General features: G+C 34.0%; 2 protein-coding genes across 3 annotated transcripts; both read left to right on the top strand.

The window, feature by feature from the left end:
* Positions 1-6,529: 6,529 nt before the first annotated feature.
* Positions 6,530-13,977, top strand: LOC139502139 (uncharacterized). 2 transcript variants are annotated; one of them, XR_011658737.1, is made up of 3 exons: positions 6,530-6,774; positions 7,144-13,559; positions 13,929-13,977. XR_011658737.1 is itself a non-coding variant. In XM_071291515.1 (2 exons), exon 2 carries the CDS (start codon positions 7,260-7,262, stop codon positions 11,448-11,450), a length of 4,191 nt encoding a protein of 1,396 aa, XP_071147616.1. In that variant the 5' UTR covers positions 6,530-6,774; positions 7,144-7,259; the 3' UTR covers positions 11,451-13,977. The 2 variants fall into 2 exon arrangements, 1 of the variants encoding a protein (XP_071147616.1); XM_071291515.1 differs by having other exon boundaries at positions 7,144-13,977.
* On the top strand, positions 11,497-13,173 carry LOC139500167 (uncharacterized). The gene has a single exon (XM_071288907.1). The coding sequence runs from the start codon at positions 11,497-11,499 to the stop codon at positions 13,171-13,173; it is 1,677 nt and encodes a 558-aa protein (XP_071145008.1).
* Positions 13,978-20,408: the final 6,431 nt, after the last annotated feature.

Genomic DNA, 20,408 nt, shown 5'->3' on the forward strand with positions numbered 1-20,408 from the left:
CTGGCTAGAAAAGTCTTTTTGTCCCTTCCATTAATCAATCAACTGTCTCCTCCGATTTACTTTGAATCAAAATAAATAAGATTCATTCAAGTGATGATAGAGTCATAGGGGGATCCAGTAATATTAAAAAGGGGGTTCCTAACCCAGAATAAAAGGCGGTCCATAATTCCCCAATCAAATGCATTGACCCTCCAAAAAAAAGAGGGATTCCAACATCGGAACCCCCTCTCCCTTGATTTTCCACTGCCGTCTAGTTTCAAAGACCGTGAGACAAATATTTGTGTAATAGTAGTCTCAGGTCAATGTTAGTGGGTATTCAGGTAAAGAACATAATAAGTGATTAAAGTGATATATGTTTATCAATATCATTCTTAAATTTAGTCTTCTGAATCTTAATACACAATGATGTAGGAAGGAGTTTACAGAATATCGAATAATGGCCAAAGGTTCTAAATAATGGTCGAAAAACAAAGAAATAAACTTGTAGACCACAACAAAAATAGAATAGAGAATAACCGATGGCAATTTCTAAAACATAAAACACGAGTAACACGTCGAGAGTCATATGTGGAACACACGAGATCATCCCCGGCTTTTATGAGGTAGGTGCTGCTCAGTCTTCAGTTTTCTATATTGTATTGTGTGAACTGTTTGTCTTTTCGACGTTTTTCGTTTTTTGCAATGGCATTTGCAGTTGGTTCTCGACTATAATAATCTTTGTCCATTCGTCTCAACTCGGGCGATTCCGTACCCTCATCTAACGGATAGAAGGAGAGTAGCGGATTCTACCGAGGATTGCCGAATGAATCTTTGTCGTGTATTTTGAGTTTGAACTTATTCCTTAGATATCTTTCGCCTTACTTAATTTAACGCAATTCCGTAAAAATTAATTAGTTAACAAGTTTATAATATAGTCCTACATAATAAAGATTATTGAAGTTAAAGTTGGAACATAAAAACACACATGGTTAAATGAAGAACAAAGTCAAAAAGCGAAACTCCTCTGAAGTGTTTCCCTTGCATGGACAGTAACTGTTGGACCTTCGCGAACTTAAAAAACAACATATTGAAAATTAATCTTCATAGTATGAAATTGTGAATAATTTTATTCAATTATGTACAAATTGATTTTCTTTCTTTTCCACGTGTTGTACCCAATTGTGTGCGATTACAAAAACATTTGGTTTCGTCTTCTTTTTCTTTTTTAAAAATTGAAGAAAAAAAATAATGATGGAGAAGGTGTCCATAGGACAGATGATGTGCCCTCTTGAATATATCGTTATAATGAGACTTAACCCGAGAGCGGTAAAAGTGACGCCACCCAAATTAAACTTGATCTGAGTTTTGTGGTAATAAGCATTGTGTATAAGTTTAATAGCATTTCATTGAGGCAAACTAAAGTTAGATAACGGAAATCAATTTTTGGACGTACGGGCGGACAGGCGGACGTACGTTCCAGCATACGTACGGACGAATAAAGGTACCCCTTAATGACCCATACGATGATGGTCGGTGAAGGCATACTTACTTACTAGAATTTTCATTACTCCATTTTAAGATTAGATTTGTCGTGCAAATTGCTGACATAACTGTAATGTTTGTCACTGGACTAATTAAAATCATTCAATAACCTGATTATGTTACGCTTTCCCCAAAAATGGAATTTAAACCGTGCTCAATATTTAACAGATCGCCCTGAACATGCATGCAATATTTGCAACTGTACGTTAAGCAACCAATTAACAATCAACCAATAATATTTAATATAAATCCTTATTTTGATTTTATTCACATCGCCATATGTATAAACCTTTATTCCCATTTAAATTCTCCCTCATGAATTCGTCCGAATTTAAAACATTTCTATACTAAATACATGGCTAAATAAGAGATAAGTCATAATTTAGGTTTGTTTGCTCGCAGTAACTTTCTTATTTTCTCAGCGAAACAACATTTAATATCTTGTGAACATTTTACAATTTACAAAAATATACCACAATTCCATCTATATACATTCACAATGTCCTCTAAATACATATCAATACAAACATAACTGTAATATATTATGCAGAGCTTAACGTTAACTTCGTCTATCAAAGTTACTCGAGCACATCGATAATAATCAAACGTAATCAGGACTTATATATGCCTATAAAACCCCACCCGTACTACCGCCCTCGAAATATTCGTGCAGAAAACAACAGTAACATCAGACCACTTCTGATTTACATACTAGCCAAACTTGTACCACAAGTCTAAAGCTAGAAATAGAATAGGGAAATTCCAAATATAACGGAATAGAAATAAATTTACTGTGTCTAAATTATACAATCTGAACATTTCAACAAGATACACGTCAATTCCACCATTTGAGTCCCTGGTTCACTATTTGATGTAAACACAATACTTTTGCCAAACAAAAAACAAAAAAAAAAACAACAAATGAATGAATATAATGAAAATAAGTATCAACAATATTATTGTTTCATGTAAATCACTGTGTACCCTTTCTATTTTGCAACAAACGTTTTTGCTGTACGAAATTAACGTACATGTAATGAATTTTATGGAGATGATACGTCTTGAGCGGTTGATTTTTTAAAATCTCTTAGTAGGGTCCATTTCATAATTATATTGGTGTGCGTTGTATTATAAATAATTAAACCGAGTTAGAATAATCAGTGGCGGATCCAGAGGGGGTACGCCATTTCCCGTGTATTTATTGTTTATGCGACAATTCTTTGCATATTATGATATTTTTCGCTCGTAATTACTGTTATATATTATTGATAATGTTAAAGTTATGTGTGATTTGCTACGGTGGAGTTGACCAGTGCGTAGAAAAAACGTCACCCAGTCATTTTGAAATTCAAATTACAGTAACACGTTGCTTAGGCTGAGGATGACAATCATGAAACCTTCAAAGTGACAAAAGATTACGATTCCGGAACCCCCACCTGGTAAATAATGACTTTTTTTCTAAACTAAATCATATATCCACATCTCCTCATTTGTATATTATTTAAATTACTTTAAGGGGAGACCCTTTTATAGGAGTTTGATATTTATATTCTCGCCTGGCAATAACTGAAATAAATAAACTTGTAAACAACGGATAAAGATGAATAGTCTGCACGTAAACATGTAAGTGGAAAATGTGTCTATAAAAGTGAAAATAAATTGCCGAGCAAATTGATTAGCAGCAGCTTACCTATCAACTGATGAACATGAACATTCCATTTCCGGCTAGACATCCCTCAACCCCACTCACTGAAAAAAATCAAACGGTCGTCTCCCCAGACTATATTAAGGGGAAATCAATAAGATGAAAGTCTAGTGGCAAGCTGAGAGACAAATCCTGAAATGTAAACTATATTCTTGCATGGATACAAAATATTTGATAAGCCTTTTAAAAATGTTCCATTTAAGTTAATTCTTTTATATATGTATGTTCATGTAGATCATTACAATGAAAGTTTAAACCATTGAAATACATAGTCTATATAAGATTAAATCAAACAATAAAAGTCGTTCATTTACTGAACTCAATTGGTATTTGATCTAAAATGACCTTCGTATACGTAATGTCTTCCAATATTGTGTTATATTAGAAATGATAATTCATAAAAGATAACGTGTCCCATTGTACACGTGGCCGTCACTCGGCTAACCAAGAGATTGGTCGGTTAATCTATATTGAGTATGCGTATATCGGCGGTTGGTCTGTTAATCGGGTATGTGTATGCATATCTATACTCACTTTAACGCAGTTTTTCCTGAACAAATTATAAAAGGAAGAAAATGAGAAATTTAAAAAACTTTTGATTAAGTGGTTGTCTTTCTATGTGTTGCCGTATATTATCTTCAGTTTTCGATTATTGTTTTACACGTAAATCAGGACGTTCTTTCCTCCTTTGAATTGTTTTACAATTGTCATTGCAGGGCCTTTTATTAAAGCTTACTATATGCGGTACTGGATTTGCTTATTATTGACGACCGTATGATGACTCATATACTCGTTAACTTTTACCTCATTTTTTGCCTCTGGTGGAGAGTTGTCTCACTGGCAATCTTACACACATCTTCTTATTTTTATCACTACATAACTCCCTATAATCGTTGATAAATTCAGTGTTTACAAATTGCGAATCCTTAAATACTATTTTAACTGTATCTCTCATATATTTCCAAGTAGAATTATAGATAAACAGACGATCAAAATAAGAACTGATATAACACAGGAATAGGTCTTTTCTCTTATAATTTCTAGCCTATTATGGTATCAATTGACCTTTTAGGACGGCACGTATTTTGTATGAAAAAAAACCCTGTACAACACGGAAAACTAAAGACTGCACTACACGAACCATACTTAAAACTTGGGTGATTTAGGAAAGATAAGCAGATCCTTCTCCACATGTGGCACCCGTCGTCTTGTGCATGTAAGTACAAACAGTTGATATGTCTGAATGGGTAGGTCACATTCGGAGAAAAGGAAACGGAATTGTAGATACGAAAATTGGAACATATTCGTAGTCATCTGTGAAACAGAAACTTCACGAAACATGAATATAATTTGATATAACAGCCAGTAACATTAACAATACAAAAGTCATGTCATCAGATGCACAATAAATGTCTCTTCAGTAATGCCAGTGGCCAAAATATTTTAAAAGATTCCAAAACCTAATACAAATGTTAAAAAGCTGATATCGATCAAATGGTTGACTTGTAAGATTGTGAAATACGAGCCTGACTGAATTGCCTCTTGCTGAATTACTGAAAACTGTGTGATGCGCCTGATCACACAACGAACGAATACTCTGAATGACATGTCAAGACTACTCTGGGACAGAATTTCTAGTAGATACTAACTCTTGAGACTTTCGACACGCGATGTACAATTCAATAATTCAGCATGAAATACTGAAGTACTGTTTCAGTGTAAAGAATTATCTTTTATTTATCAAAAGTACAAACACGTATGTATACACTGATGTTAAATGGTTGTCGTTTGTTGATGTGGTTTATAAATGTTTCTCGTTTCTTGTTTTTTTATAAAGATTATACCGTTGGTTCTCCCGTTTGAATAGTTTTACACGAGTAACTGTTTGGGGCCCTTTATCGCTTGCTGTTCGGTATTAGCCAAGACTCCGTGTTGAAGACCGTACCTTGACTTATAATGGTTAACGTTTATAAATTGTGACTTGGATGGAAAGTTGTCTCATTGGCACACACTACCAGCTGAAATTTTGACTCAGTGTGAATAATAAAAGATAAAATTAACCTCTGCATTTAAAACGAATTAATTTCCAATGGTATCACCGGCCAAGTCCATGGTCATTACTTTGGAACTGCCTGGAAATACGTAAGTTGGTGTCATTGATATTTCAGTTAAATACCAAATTTCAAAAATTATTCTTAATCAAGGATACTATCTCCATCATGCTAAGCTCTGGTTATATGCACCGCTTTAGCTGTATTTTCTTTTCGTTTAAGTTTCATTAGCTCTTCAATTGATTAGGCCAGAGAAATTTATTGTCGAAATCCGCATTTATCTATACTATTAAACGAGAAGACCCCATTTTGTGTGTCGCTTCTCTTCCTTCCACAATAAATTAATCATCATGCCTCTGTGTCCTATAGGTACTATGCATAGTCGCATTTCTCATCCATTCTTATGACTATTCAGTTTGGGTTATTTTGAGAGAAAAACGAAAAATAAGGCGTCCGAATATTGCTTCCGTCATCAAACCGACTTTCATGTCACACATGACTTCCGGTTTAAACATTGAGAACTAATCGTATGATAGATACAAAAATGAAAAATAAACAAGCCAATCAGAGCGTTGTCCATATCGTGGTTTTTATATCGTATTAAAGAACCACTACTATTTTACTTCGGTTTTAACTTACACATAATTTTCATAAGTTTTCGGACGGGATAAGGACAGTTAGTTTTGCGTTTATCTGCATGTATACTATGATTAATATGCTATTGTAAGATATAGAGACTCTCTATACAATATAGCAGTGAGTTTCCGTCATCAAACCGACTTTTAAGTCGGACATGACTACCGGTTTTAACATTGATAACCAATCGTATGATAGATAAAAAAAATTATAAATAAATTAGCCAATCAGAGCGTTGTCCATATCGTGGTTTTTAGGTCGTAAGAACCACTACTATTTTACCTCTGTTTTAACTTACACACAATTTTCATAAGTTCTCGGACGGGGACAAGACAATTATTTTCACGTTTATCTGCATCATCCCCATGACTATGATTTATATACTTCTATAATATATAGAGACTCTCTATATAATATACATGTAGTAGTGATCGCCATGGAGAAGAAACTTTATAGAATTAATAGTTAATAATAGAAAATTAAATACACTTTAATATATTTAATATAAATACGTATGTTCAAAGTTTACAGAAACGCGAAAATAATGGAATTTAACAGAAAAAAAGTAACGGACTTTGGAAACAAGGGAGAGGACTTAAACTATGTCCAATGTTCTGTTTGTATATCATATTTATTATCAGTAAATTAATTACTTTCATTTTTGAGAACTTTAATTGTTTACTTTCATTTTGACCTTATGTGATTGTACTTTCACTTTCACTTTAAAGTTACTTTCACTTTCACTTTTACTTTTGTTGATATCCTGTTTCCTGTTTTGAATTGTGAACCACAATGACATTGGACCAATGTTAATCTTTATCTAGCGAGTAGCTTTACCATCCGTTTATGGCAAACCACTATGTAAGTTAAATATTTATTACTAAGGTTTATATTTTGTATGTGCATATTTATTTTTGATGCAAATAAGTTAATTATGAAGTTCTAGAGCAAAGTATTTACATACATTTTTCCTATGATATTTTGAGTAAGGAACCCCGTCTGAGCTATATTTCTAGTGTTTCTGTTCAAGCATTTGTCAAGTTTGAATATTTCATAACACATTCATTTATTTAATTTGATTTTGAAGTTGTTAAATGCTGTTTTTTGTATCTACTAAACTTGCTCAACTATGTCAATTTTAAGCTAGAAAACTACACTTTTATTGTTGTATTTTTGGTTCAATATAATAGCCTTTCCAAATATTATATGGTATTTTCATTCTTGTTGCAGCTTTTTACCTGCATACACAGTTGTCTTTATGAATAAACTTTAATATGAGCAACGGTGTTTATGGTTATCTATCTGCTGAGCACCTCTGCGGAATAGTAAAAAGATAGTGTAAATTTATGTCTGAAACGCGTGAGAAGCGTGACCGAAAGTTTACACCTAAAGGACAAACCATGTTTGACGACCAGAGTAACGAACTGCGCGAAAAATGTGAGAAGATTTGGTCTAAAATCGAAGATCTTATGATAATTGTTCCTTCTAGCAACACATTAGAAACATTAAGACAGTTAAATACAGATATTGACAGTCGCTATAAAAACTTTTGTCGTCGGTCCGAAGAATACAAAAGTTTCATAACAAGAGCTGATACAATTGAATCACAACAGTTGATAAGTGAGTATAATGAATATTTTGTGACATGTGTTTCAACATACAGAAAAGTGAACTCTGAAATTAAGAAAAAGAAAGCTGACTTAGTTGAACAATTATCACAAGTAAGTAGCTCAAATGGAAGTTCAAAAGCAAGTAGTAAGCGGGCAAAGGCAGAAGCCGAGAAAGTGAGACTTGAATTTGTTAGAAAGGAAGGCGAACTTATGAAACAAAAAGCAGCAATTGAAGCTGACATAAACATTGTGAAACAGGAGAGTAAAGTTGCAGCAGCTGAAACTGAGGTGCGTATACTTGAACAAGGTGATCAAGAACAGGATATAATTTCTGAAGTGTGCGAAAAGAAGGATGACATTAGTAATTATGTCCATAATGTGCATTTTCAAGAACCAGTTGCATCATGGTTAAATCAACAACCAAACATTCCTGTGGTTGCTTCATCTGCTTCTCAGGCCTTTAGTGCAGCTGTAAGTGTTCCTCAAATTCCGAGTATTGTAAATACAGTTTTGACAAGTGTTCCTCAAATTCCAAGTGTTGTAAATACAGTTTTCACATCACTATCTAGCCAACCAAACATTCAACCATCTTTATCACAATATCCTGTACAGACAAAAGCTACTTCTACAAATTCTCTACTACATGATGCCATGACAGACACAACTCGATTTATGTACAGAAAAGACTTTCTGCTGTCAAGATTCACAAACTTTGATGATAAACCGGAAGCATACGAATCATGGAGAGCATCATTCCAAAGTGTAACACGAGAGCTTGGCGTAACACCCTTTGAAGAAATGGATTTATTGGTCAAATGGTTGGGTACAGAATCTTCCAAATTTGCAAAAATCATCCGTGCTGCTAATGCTCATGATCCGCCTAGAGGTCTACAAAGAATATATGATCGTCTACAAGAAAGATACGGTAGGCCTGAAATGATTGAAAGCGCACTGAAACGTAAGTTAAATGCATTTCAAACAATTACAAACAAAGACTGTGTAAAACTATATGATCTTTTGGACATACTTACTGAAATTGAATCATCTATGTTAAATCCAAAGTACACAACACTGCTTAGCTACTACAATTCCTCCTCTGGTATAAATCCGATTGTTGCCAAGTTACCTTACTTTCTGCAAGAGAAATGGACTACTCGTGCTTCGTCTTACAAGAAGTCTCATGACATAGCTTTTCCTCCATTCAGTCTGTTTGTTAGTTATATTCGAGACATGTGTGAAATTCGTAATGATCCTGCCTTTTCATACAATAGTGTCAATTCAACTACGAATTCTAAACAACGTCCGTCAGTGATATCCAGGAGACTAGACGTTTCTTCCGAAAGTTCAGTTCGGTGCCCACTACACAAGGCAGGACATACCCTCAACGACTGTCGTGGATTCAGGAAATATCCAATACAAGATCGTCAGAAGTTTCTACGTGAAAAGAGAATATGTTTTAAATGCTGTGAAACAAATGAACATTTCGCCTCCAACTGTACAGTTAATGTTAAATGTGCCGTATGTGGAAACAAACGTCATGCCACAGCAATGCATATAGACCGATATACTCAAAATCGCACACAAGCCGATAATCAAAAGCCTCTCACAGCTGATGGCGGGGAGCATAGTGAGGACAATGTAACTGTCAAATGTACCACTCTTTGTGGTGACATCCGGGTTGGTCGGTCCTGTGGAAAGACCGTTCTAGTAGATGTATACTTACCAAACGCCCCGGATAAGTCGATGAGAGTCTATGCTGCCATAGACGATCAAAGTAACCGCACTTTGATTACTCCAGAACTCTTTGATGACCTTGGAATTCAAGGACAACATGCACAATTTAACATGTCTTCGTGTAATGGTAATTCGACCATGAAGTGTCGAGTTGCTGACAGTATATGCGTTCGATCAATTGATGGAAAATCCACATTCGAATTACAAGACGTAATTGAATGCGATTCTATTCCCAGTGAATTACCGGAGATTGCGACTCCAGAAGTTGCATCTGCCTACTCACACCTTCATCGTATTTCATCATGCTTACCTCCTCTTGATCCGAGCATCAAGGTTGAACTTTTGATTGGTCGAGATATACCTGAGATTCACCATGTGCAAGAACAAATTACTGGAGATAAAGGTGAACCTTTCGCTCAAAGATTAGCACTTAGATGGGTGGTAATAGGAGAAGTGTGCTTGGGCAAAGTACATGCTCCAAACAAAATCAGTGTGCGTAAAACTCATGTTCTCAACGATGGACGATGCACCACGTTCCCTCTTTGCGAGAACAACATAGAGATAAGTGATCTCAAAGATGACATTTTCATCAGGACAACAAATGACAACAAAGTAGGACTTTCTGTTGAAGATAGACAATTTCTTAGTTTGATGGATACTGATTTTAGAAAGGATGACACTGGTCATTGGTCAGCGCCATTGCCATTCAAACAACCAAAACCACCTATTCCAAACAACCGCTCACAAGCCTGGAAACGAGCACAGATACTTGACACTAGTTTGCGTAAGAATCAAACGAAACGTGAACATTTCATGACATTTATGGAGAAAGTGTTGAACAGCGGTGCAGCAGAAATTGCACCTAAAGTTATTTCAAGAGAATGTTGGTACCTTCCGCTTTTCGGGGTTTATCATCATAAAAAACCAGACCAAATTAGGGGAGTATTTGACTCGTCTGCAGTGTACGGAGATGTGTCGTTAAATAGTCTATTAATGTCAGGACCAGATCTTACAAATAACCTAGTTGGAATTCTTATGCGATTTCGTAAAAATGCTATTGCTATAACTGGAGACATTGAGCAAATGTTCTACCAGTTCAGAGTGTCAAATCATCACAGAGACTACCTTAGATTCTTTTGGTACCAGGATAATGACTTTTCTAAACCTCTCATCGAATATCGTATGACATCTCATGTGTTTGGTAACACGCCTTCACCTGCCGTGGCTTCTTACGGCCTTCGACAAGCTGTTGCAACTTCCGATGAAGACGTACGTGCTTTCGTATGTAATGATTTTTATGTGGACGATGGTCTCACTTCATTCACCAACAAAGAACAAGCAATCGATCTTGTTAAGAAAACTCAAAACGATTTAAAGACAAATGGACATATAAGATTTCACAAGATTGTGTCGAACGATATTGACGTCATGAAAGCTTTCCCCAGTGATGACCTAGGTAAAGACTTGAAACAGTTGGACTTGTGTTCAGATATATTACCTACTCAACAAAGTCTAGGTATAACATGGGATCTTCATTCCGATAATTTTGTGTTTCATGTAAATAATGATGTCAAACCTATAACACGAAGAGGACTCCTATCTTCAATAAACAGTTTGTTTGACCCTTTGGGTTTCGTATCACCTATTGTGATTAGCGGTAAAATTCTTCTCCGTGAAGTAGTTCCACCTGGAACTGACTGGGATGAACCGTTAAGTTCTGAACATGCTGATAGATGGAACCTTTGGCTTGAGTCTTTGAAATCTCTTGGCAATTTTGAAATTCCACGAATGATTACTCCTGAATCAGTGTCGACAGCGCACCATCTTGAGATTCATATTTTTTGTGATGCTTCCGAACAAGCAATTTCTTCAGTAGCCTATTTGAAATCCGTTAATGAGACTGGAAATACATCTTTAGGTTTTCTGATGGGAAAAACAAAACTAGCACCTCTGAAAGGTCACACAATTCCTAGATTGGAACTTTGTGCTGCTGTTCTTGGCGCTGAGTTAGGTGAAGTCATTTGCGACAACATGAAGCTTTTACCGGAGACTTGTCATTACTACACGGACAGTCAAGTTGTCCTAGGATATATTAGCAATACCAAAAGACGATTTTTCACTTACGTCACAAATCGTGTTGAAAAAAATTCACAAAACGTCAAATCCGTCTCAGTGGTCCTACATATCAACTGATCAGAATCCAGCTGATGCCGGAACTAGATTTTCAAGCTCACCAGATATGATTCTTGTCACTAGATGGATAACAGGTCCGACATGTTTATCATCACATGATGTTAAGATTGAAGACAATTCTTATCCGTTAGTAACACCAACTGAGGACAAGGAAATTCGTCCTTTAGTATTATCTAAGAAAACAGTTATTCGAAATCCAGATATCGGTTGTCATCGTTTTACGAATTTTTCAAGTTTGAAAGCTCTCATTAGGGCAGTTTCCTTTTTGAGACATTTTGTATGTACTTGGAAATCAAAACGTTCTAGTCAAAAAGTGTCTGAAGACAAAGATAGTCCAAAATTTCAAAAGGAGACCGAATCTTTTATAATTCGTCAAATTCAGAATGAGATTTTTGAAAAGGAAATTTACAATTTGAACGAACACAAACCAATTTCAAAGGAACGCTCAATGTTGAAATTAGATCCGTTTGTTGATGAACACGGAGTGGTTAGAGTAGGAGGTAGACTCAAACATTCAGATTTGACACTTGGTGAGAAACATCCGATACTTATTCCTGGTAATCATCACTTCGCCAAACTTATTGTCTTACATTATCACAAACAAATTAGACATCAAGGACGTCATTTAACGGAAGGCAGTATCAGAAGTGCAGGATTTTGGATAATTGGTCTTAAGCGCCTAGTTAACACTGTTATTTCCGAATGTGTATTGTGTCGTAGATTTCGTGGTAACCTTATGACTCAAAAAATTTCTGATTTACCGGAGGAACGACTGAAATCGTGCCCACCTTTTACTTACGTTGGAGTGGATTGTTTTGGTCCTTGGGACATTGTAACTAGACGAACTCGTGGAGGAAGCGTCAACTCAAAACGATGGGCTGTACTATTTTCATGTATGTCATCTAGAGCTGTACACATTGAGGTTATTGAAGAGATGAGCACCTCATCTTTTATTAATGCGCTACGACGGTTCGTGTCATTAAGAGGCAAAGTTGAGGAATTCTTTTCCGACCGAGGGACAAATTTCGTTGGAGCAGCGAATGAACTTGGAATTCCTGCAATATGTGTGGAAGATAGAACTTTGAAAACCTTTCTTAACGAAAAAGGTACTGTTTGGAAGTTCAATACCCCATATTCGTCACATATGGGAGGCTCGTGGGAACGACTCATAGGCATTGCTCGCCGCATTATTGACTCTATTCTTTATGATGCAAGACACAACAAACTAACACACGAGGTTCTGTGCACCTTTATGGCGGAAACAACGGCCATCATGAACTCTCGTCCATTGATTCCAATTTCATCAGACCCTGATTCACCGTGTGTTTTGTCGCCAAATGCTCTGCTAACTACCAAAACCATTGACTGTGATGAAGATTTTAGTCATTTGAACATTCGAGATGTATACACTACTCAATGGAAATTCGTTCAAGTATTAGCTGAACAGTTTTGGACTCAGTGGCGTTGCGAGTACTTACAAACGTTGCAATCTCGACGAAAATGGCAACAAACTCAGGAGAACATTAAAGAAGGTGATACCGTTATTCTCAAGGATGGTGATCAACACAGAAACCTTTGGCCAATAGGACTTATTGAACATATATTTCCTAGTAAAGACAATTTAGTTAGGAAGGTGTTAGTAAGAACAATCAGAGATGGACAAGTTCGTGTATATGTGCGACCAATCACACAGACTGTTCTTTTGTGTCGCAATGCATTGTAAAAGACTGATATTATTGAGTTTTTGTCTGTATTATTGACATTAGTTAGTTAAACTAATTTTTGAGGGTTTATATGTATTGAAGGTCATATTTTTCTTTTTATGAATGTGGTGATATTTTTCATATCAGACGGGGAGTGTTCTGTTTGTATATCATATTTATTATCAGTAAATTAATTACTTTCATTTTTGAGAACTTTAATTGTTTACTTTCATTTTGACCTTATGTGATTGTACTTTCACTTTCACTTTAAAGTTACTTTCACTTTCACTTTTACTTTTGTTGATATCCTGTTTCCTGTTTTGAATTGTGAACCACAATGACATTGGACCAATGTTAATCTTTATCTAGCGAGTAGCTTTACCATCCGTTTATGGCAAACCACTATGTAAGTTAAATATTTATTACTAAGGTTTATATTTTGTATGTGCATATTTATTTTTGATGCAAATAAGTTAATTATGAAGTTCTAGAGCAAAGTATTTACATACATTTTTCCTATGATATTTTGAGTAAGGAACCCCGTCTGAGCTATATTTCTAGTGTTTCTGTTCAAGCATTTGTCAAGTTTGAATATTTCATAACACATTCATTTATTTAATTTGATTTTGAAGTTGTTAAATGCTGTTTTTTGTATCTACTAAACTTGCTCAACTATGTCAATTTTAAGCTAGAAAACTACACTTTTATTGTTGTATTTTTGGTTCAATATAATAGCCTTTCCAAATATTATATGGTATTTTCATTCTTGTTGCAGCTTTTTACCTGCATACACAGTTGTCTTTATGAATAAACTTTAATATGAGCAACGGTGTTTATGGTTATCTATCTGCTGAGCACCTCTGCGGAATATCCAAGTACCTATGACTTTTTATACCTTTTCAGAAATTCTCCAGATATGAAATCTTTTACTAAAATTCTCCAGACACAAAATCTCACAAGCTCCAATGCCCGCGATTTCGCGGGTGTGTTCTAGTTGTAATTGATTTGATAAGATGCAATGATTATTGTCTCTTCAGTGATACTCATGGCAGTTTCATCTTTATTCTTAGTTGTTATTTTATTTTTATCTAATTAGCTCTTGAATTGAATAAAAAAGAATAATATATAAATATATAAATAAATTTAATTAGCAAAACATTTAAATTTGAAATAAATAGTCTCATGTTTACATATTTTGAAGTTATCATTTTTGGGCATCAAAGACAAAGGCTTTATCTCCATTACAGTTCGACACAAGAAGCCGATTTTCTTTCTTATCAAAATAAATTCCCCTTGGTGAGTCGATCCCTTTTAAAGTTGTAAGAATAACTCTGCATTTTGTACCATCAGGTGATATCGCGACAACATTGTTGGACCATTCCCCAGCAACATAAACATTACCATGTCCATCAACGGTAACTCCATGTAATCCCGCGAGATTGTCCATCCTAAATTCCCATAAGATGGCACCATGCAAATCACAACGGTATAATATTTCACGATCCGTACACAACAATCTCGTATCATCAACTTTCACGCAAGAAACGTCATCTGAAGGTAACATGATTTTGCCTTTATATTTTCCCATTAAATCGACGATTTTCAAAATACGGCCACTTATAAAGTACAATCGGTTTTTAAAACATGATAGTCCCCAACATTCGTTTTTACTATCTATTTGAACCTCCACTTTATGTGTACATATGTTTACAATCTGAACAATATGGACCCAAGGATAAGATATAGCAACAGCATCGTTACGTATGCCTGTTATACCCCAAGGTTTATACGGCACGGGTATGTAACTAATATCGCTATTTTCCTCATTAAAAAGTACTAACCTACTATTAATTATGTCAGTAAATATAAGTTTATTTTCAAGGATAACACAATCAAAAAAACTTTGCTGTTTGTCCGCTGATAAATGTATCTCCTTGTTCAGAGATACAAAAACATGACGACCAGTTTCGACTATAGGTATCTGAGCTCCTCTGCAGACAACGTCCAGTTTTGTTTCTGAAAACATAATTTGAGTGTTTCATTTTAAAACAGAATGTTAACATCAGATTATTACATGTCATCAGACCTATGAGCAGTCCTTGAGCCATTGGCTCTTGGACTGATATTAAACATAATACATCTGCTATGAAAAATGACTTGTTATGATATTTTTATCACATGCTTCAACAATGGAGAAAATAACAGTTTAAAATATATTGAAGTAGAAGTTCAAAAAGCGAAACGTTTACAGGCGTCGGACGCCAAATGGAATACATCCAATATAAAATCATTCTATTTCATACCTCAACAGAGGGGAAAACAACAGTTTAACACAGTTTTATACTGACCATAAAGTAAAATCAACAGTACACAATACACACTGTTTGGAAAAGTTAACATTTGTAAAGTAACTTTCTAAAATATGCTTGAATTTTAGAAAAATGCTTTTATTGTATCATTATTTTAACTGTTTGCAATTTTCATAATATATTTTCCTGTTTCTTAATAATTGTTTTGTACCCTACTTTGTTAGGTTTTCACTGAAAACGTATATATACCATTGAGGTGTATTTTCCTGAATTCGCCGAGTAATTAAAGCCGGAATGCCATGCGGTAACATTATGGAAAGGCATGTGATAAAAGCTTGAAGTATATCAGCCCGCTAAACACCAAATATGAAATATTCGTACATCTCATGATGTTAGCATATACTGTTATTAACTGTAAGTATAATGTAAAGCAAGCTTATCAACTCACAATCAATGAATATGCTTAAGATTAACCGTTAAAAGTTATAAAAACTATAATTTCAGCAAAAGTAAAATAATGATTTTGAAAAAAAGACAAATAAGCGTATAAGAATATAAAATACTATCTGTGATGTATTTCTTCTTAAATCGCTCCACAGTCATGTCTGTTGAATATGTCTATGCATATATCATTAAAGGCACTACGAATACCCTAGTTGCTAACTAATATGTCATTTGTTCCAAGTAGTTAAATCAGGCTGTCGAGAATTATACGGATGCAATCACGATTTGGTTGATTCTTATGAGATAGGTTCGCTGATGACGACCAAAATGTTTCAATTGTCGAATCACAATCCCGTCTTGTTTTCCTATGAGGCTCGTGTTGCTCAGTATTATCAAAATCTGCCATATTGTGTTTTCAGACTTTTAAATATGTCTTTTGATAGAATTTTAAAAATATCTTTTGCGATTGAATTTTGAGTTTGTTTTAGAGTTATGAGTTTGAATATCCTTTTTGATATTTAAACTCTCTTTCAAAGATTAATACATCGCACTTAATACTAAATCAAACGTTTTCATTTTGTAATTGTTTAATGCACTTTTTTCGTATGAAATCCTCTTTTAATCGTATTTGTTAGTAACACTCCGTCATGAAAGGCACCGCTGTTTTAACTTTTTCCAGTACATTCATGCTTTTGCTATTTTTGCACTATGGAATTATAACTAAATGATACATAAAATTGAGAATGGGGTATATGTCAAAGAGACAACAACCAGACCAAAGAGCAGACAACAACTGAAAGCCACCAACGGGTCTTCAATGCAGCGAACAAGTCCTATGTACTATTGAATGTTAACAATCGTATCAAAATCTTATTAAAAATATATTTTGCCTTCAGATTTTCTCTTTTCGTAGTCCTGTGAACGGATAGTTTCCTGTGCTTCCGCCATTTGTTATAGTACGAATGATAAAAGAAATCTGAAAAAAGATTAGTAAACATTTAAAATGATTCATCTCGTCATCAATATGGACATTATTTCAATATTGCATGAAGTGGTATTTATCTATACCAAAATACAGTGACTACCCGCCTCACACCATTTTATACTGCAACTAGCTGTGTTTATATAACCGGGCGTTTTCCGTGTTATAGTGATTCAAAGACGGAATACCAATACTTTAAACTTTATTAGCAAGGTCCGGACAGTACCAGACCTAAGACCTAAAACTGACTACAAAATAACATACAAAAGCATAAATAAAAAACAGTTACTATAGAAAAGGATTAGTGTCCAACGGATTAACTTGTCATGGTCAGAGTGATGGTGTCTTCCTCCTATTCCCACTTTTTAAAAATACTATTCCTTCTATTCCCACTTGCAAATAACAATAGATGTTTTGATAAATAATTTGTTTTTATAACAATCAGGGTTAATTAGAATTTCACCTAAGATTTACCTGTATTTTTTTTAAAGCATAACATATTTGGTACACTGTTTAGGTATAATACCTTGTTTATTTGTAAAATGTTTCTTTTTTCATCATATTGATACTTAAAAATAGAGAAAAATTATGATAAATAGATTGGAGTTAGACTTATTTTTTTAAACTTTTGAATTTGTACTTAAAAATGAAGAAAAATTATGATAGATTGGAGTCAGATTTATTTTTAAATCTTTGAATTTGTAACTTTAAAAAATTGTCTGCTTTACTAATAAATCATGATATGAATAATATTATAACCAAGTATAATCTTATATGTATATATATATCTTTATTCTCACAAACCAAATTACAGAAAGGTATAGAGATAATTATACATATTTCAATACAATTACATAAATAAATAATGTATGAAAGTAGATAGAGGCATTCACAATTGTTCACCCAGAAAAGTTCAATTTGTTATTGATCTCCTTAATAAGTTTACAAAGTTTGTTCAGTTCTGTACATTTTGGGGAATTCATGATCATTAAGTCATAAAACTTCAATGTGTTTGTTCTATTTCTATAATAATAATTGTAAAATGCAATACATTGTTTTCTACAATTATCGAAAGCTGAACAATTAAAAATGTAATGGTATTCATCACCAATGGCATCTGAATTACACAATACACATTTTCTGTTTTCTCTTTCTATGTTTTGCCATCTTCCAGTTTCTATTGGAGATTTCATGTTCAAAGTTCCAAATTTAAGAAATAAGGATTTCTGCCGGTCATCCAAAATAAATATTTCTCAAACTCCAAAGTAACTTTATATAAACGATAATTTCATGCTTTTGGTGATTCCTGTTGGCTTAAGATGTGGAATAAAAGTATACTTTAAAATATGATTACTTAGACCAATAATCAAAGATATAAAATAATGGGTGAAAACTGTTAACTTTACTTCATTATTTATCTTGTTTAAAAAAAAACCACCAGAATTTAAACAGATGCAAAAATGACTTATTACCTGTTCTAATAAAAAAAACCTGGTCAATTAACAGTTGATTAAAAAATGTTTGTACAGTATAATCCTTTGTTTGCACAAGTTTTCCTTCTATTCCCACATGAAATTTTACCTTTTCTTACCAGATTTATAAAAAGTGGGAATAGAGGGAATGAACCAGAGTGATTTCCATCACGACAAACATATATTTAACAATAGAATTAATTAAACAAAAAGAAATATAAAAAGTTAGATAGACGGATTAACAAATTGTCACTTTAGCACTTAAAATATATTGTCTGAACTTGATTTATTTCTAAGTCCCAATTGTCCAAATCTTCCTGGTTATATTTATTTCCTAAATATAGTAACATAGCAATATTTTGTATAATGTCAATTTCATCATGGAACACTTTCTCCCCAATCAGGGGTCCATTAAGGGATGAAAATAAGTTTGACATTTGTGTTACGATTTAAAAAGCTATAAATGTATTAATTTAAGTTGCAGTATAAAAACAATATTATGCAATGTCATTAAAATATAAACTTTTTTGCATTCGGCTCAAAACTGGGGAAGTGCTCGGTAGAACCTCGCCCTTCCCCAGTTTCTCAGCCTCATACAAAAAAGGATATATTTTTCTGACATTGACCTAATATTGTATATATATTTATCATCATTCTGAAAATATTTGTGTTGGGCATGATAACCATTTTATTCAAAACGTATTATAATAAAAATTGAAAACAACACGTTTAATAATTTAATGCGTCCGAAGCATTTTTCTTGATTTCCCTTCATCAGGAACGCTCAAAGCCAAACATTTGAAATCCGAGGATGTATAAGTACCGAAACCGTTGAAAAGCTATATGTCAAAAATACCTAAAATAAATAGCCAAATTCATCTAAAGTCAACTTTGTCTGAGGGAGTTGAAACCTTAGTTTCTTAATAATTTCAAAATTTATAAACGGACAATTTTAGAAAGGTTTGTTCAATCATGTCAGTACCGAAGTACTGACTACTGAGCTGATGATACCCTCGAGGACTAATAGTCAACCAGCAGAGGTATCGACCCAGTGATGTGAAAACTTGAAAACAACACGTTTAATAATTCAATGCGTCCGAAGCGCTTTTATGGATTAACCTTCATCAGGAACGCTCAAAGCCAAACATTTGAAATTCGACGATGTATAAGTACCGAAACCGTCGAAGAGCTATATGTCAGAAATACCTAAAATAAATAGCCAAATGCATCTAAAGTAAACTTTGCCTGAGGGAGTTGAAACAATTATTGTTATGTCAATTCCTTAAACATACATGTTCGTGCATATTTACTAGCAATAGGCCAATACCGCTGATGGTGGTCTGCAAGTTCTCAAGGATATATGCAGCTCAATAGTCAGGGATTCGGTACTGACATGATATGTAACAATTTATTTACGAAGGTTTAAGAAACAAAGGTTTCAACCCGGCCTGGCAAAGTTCACATAACTTCTCTCAAATTTGAATACATTAGACCACTTTCGACTTCGATACCAAAACAATGATTTTGATGTACATGATTCGTGCGTTTAGGGTCAACGTCAATTCCTTCCCATATTTAGCGAGTGGCTGAAAAAAATATGATGCTATAATACACCAATTATTTGGCAAATTAAATTCTTATAATCGATAATGACCAATGTTGTAATAAGGTAGTTGTGATTAATAAGTACCTACGAAACAACATTATATTTTTTAATTTTTGTTTATCATGTATATAACTCTTTTGCTGAAGGATATAACTCAAAAGGGATCTATTGCGCATAATTGCTTATAATTCATTGGAATTTTCATCATATACATTTTTGGGTAAGTTTTTCACCTCGCCCCTATTATATTTTTGACAAAAATAATATTTGTACCTTGGTTATTGTGAACATCGATTACTGTAAAGACGCAGTTTTTTTTTTCATTTATAGCATACCATAATTTCTATTAGGCAATTAAAATGTATCGCGAAGCATATACATGACCGCCAACATTCCAGCACATACATGTGTTATATAAGAACTATGAATTGCCGAAGACAAA

This window comes from Mytilus edulis, chromosome 13 (genome assembly GCF_963676685.1).
Source record: "Mytilus edulis chromosome 13, xbMytEdul2.2, whole genome shotgun sequence".
In the NCBI taxonomy this organism is placed as follows: domain Eukaryota; kingdom Metazoa; phylum Mollusca; class Bivalvia; order Mytilida; family Mytilidae; genus Mytilus; species Mytilus edulis.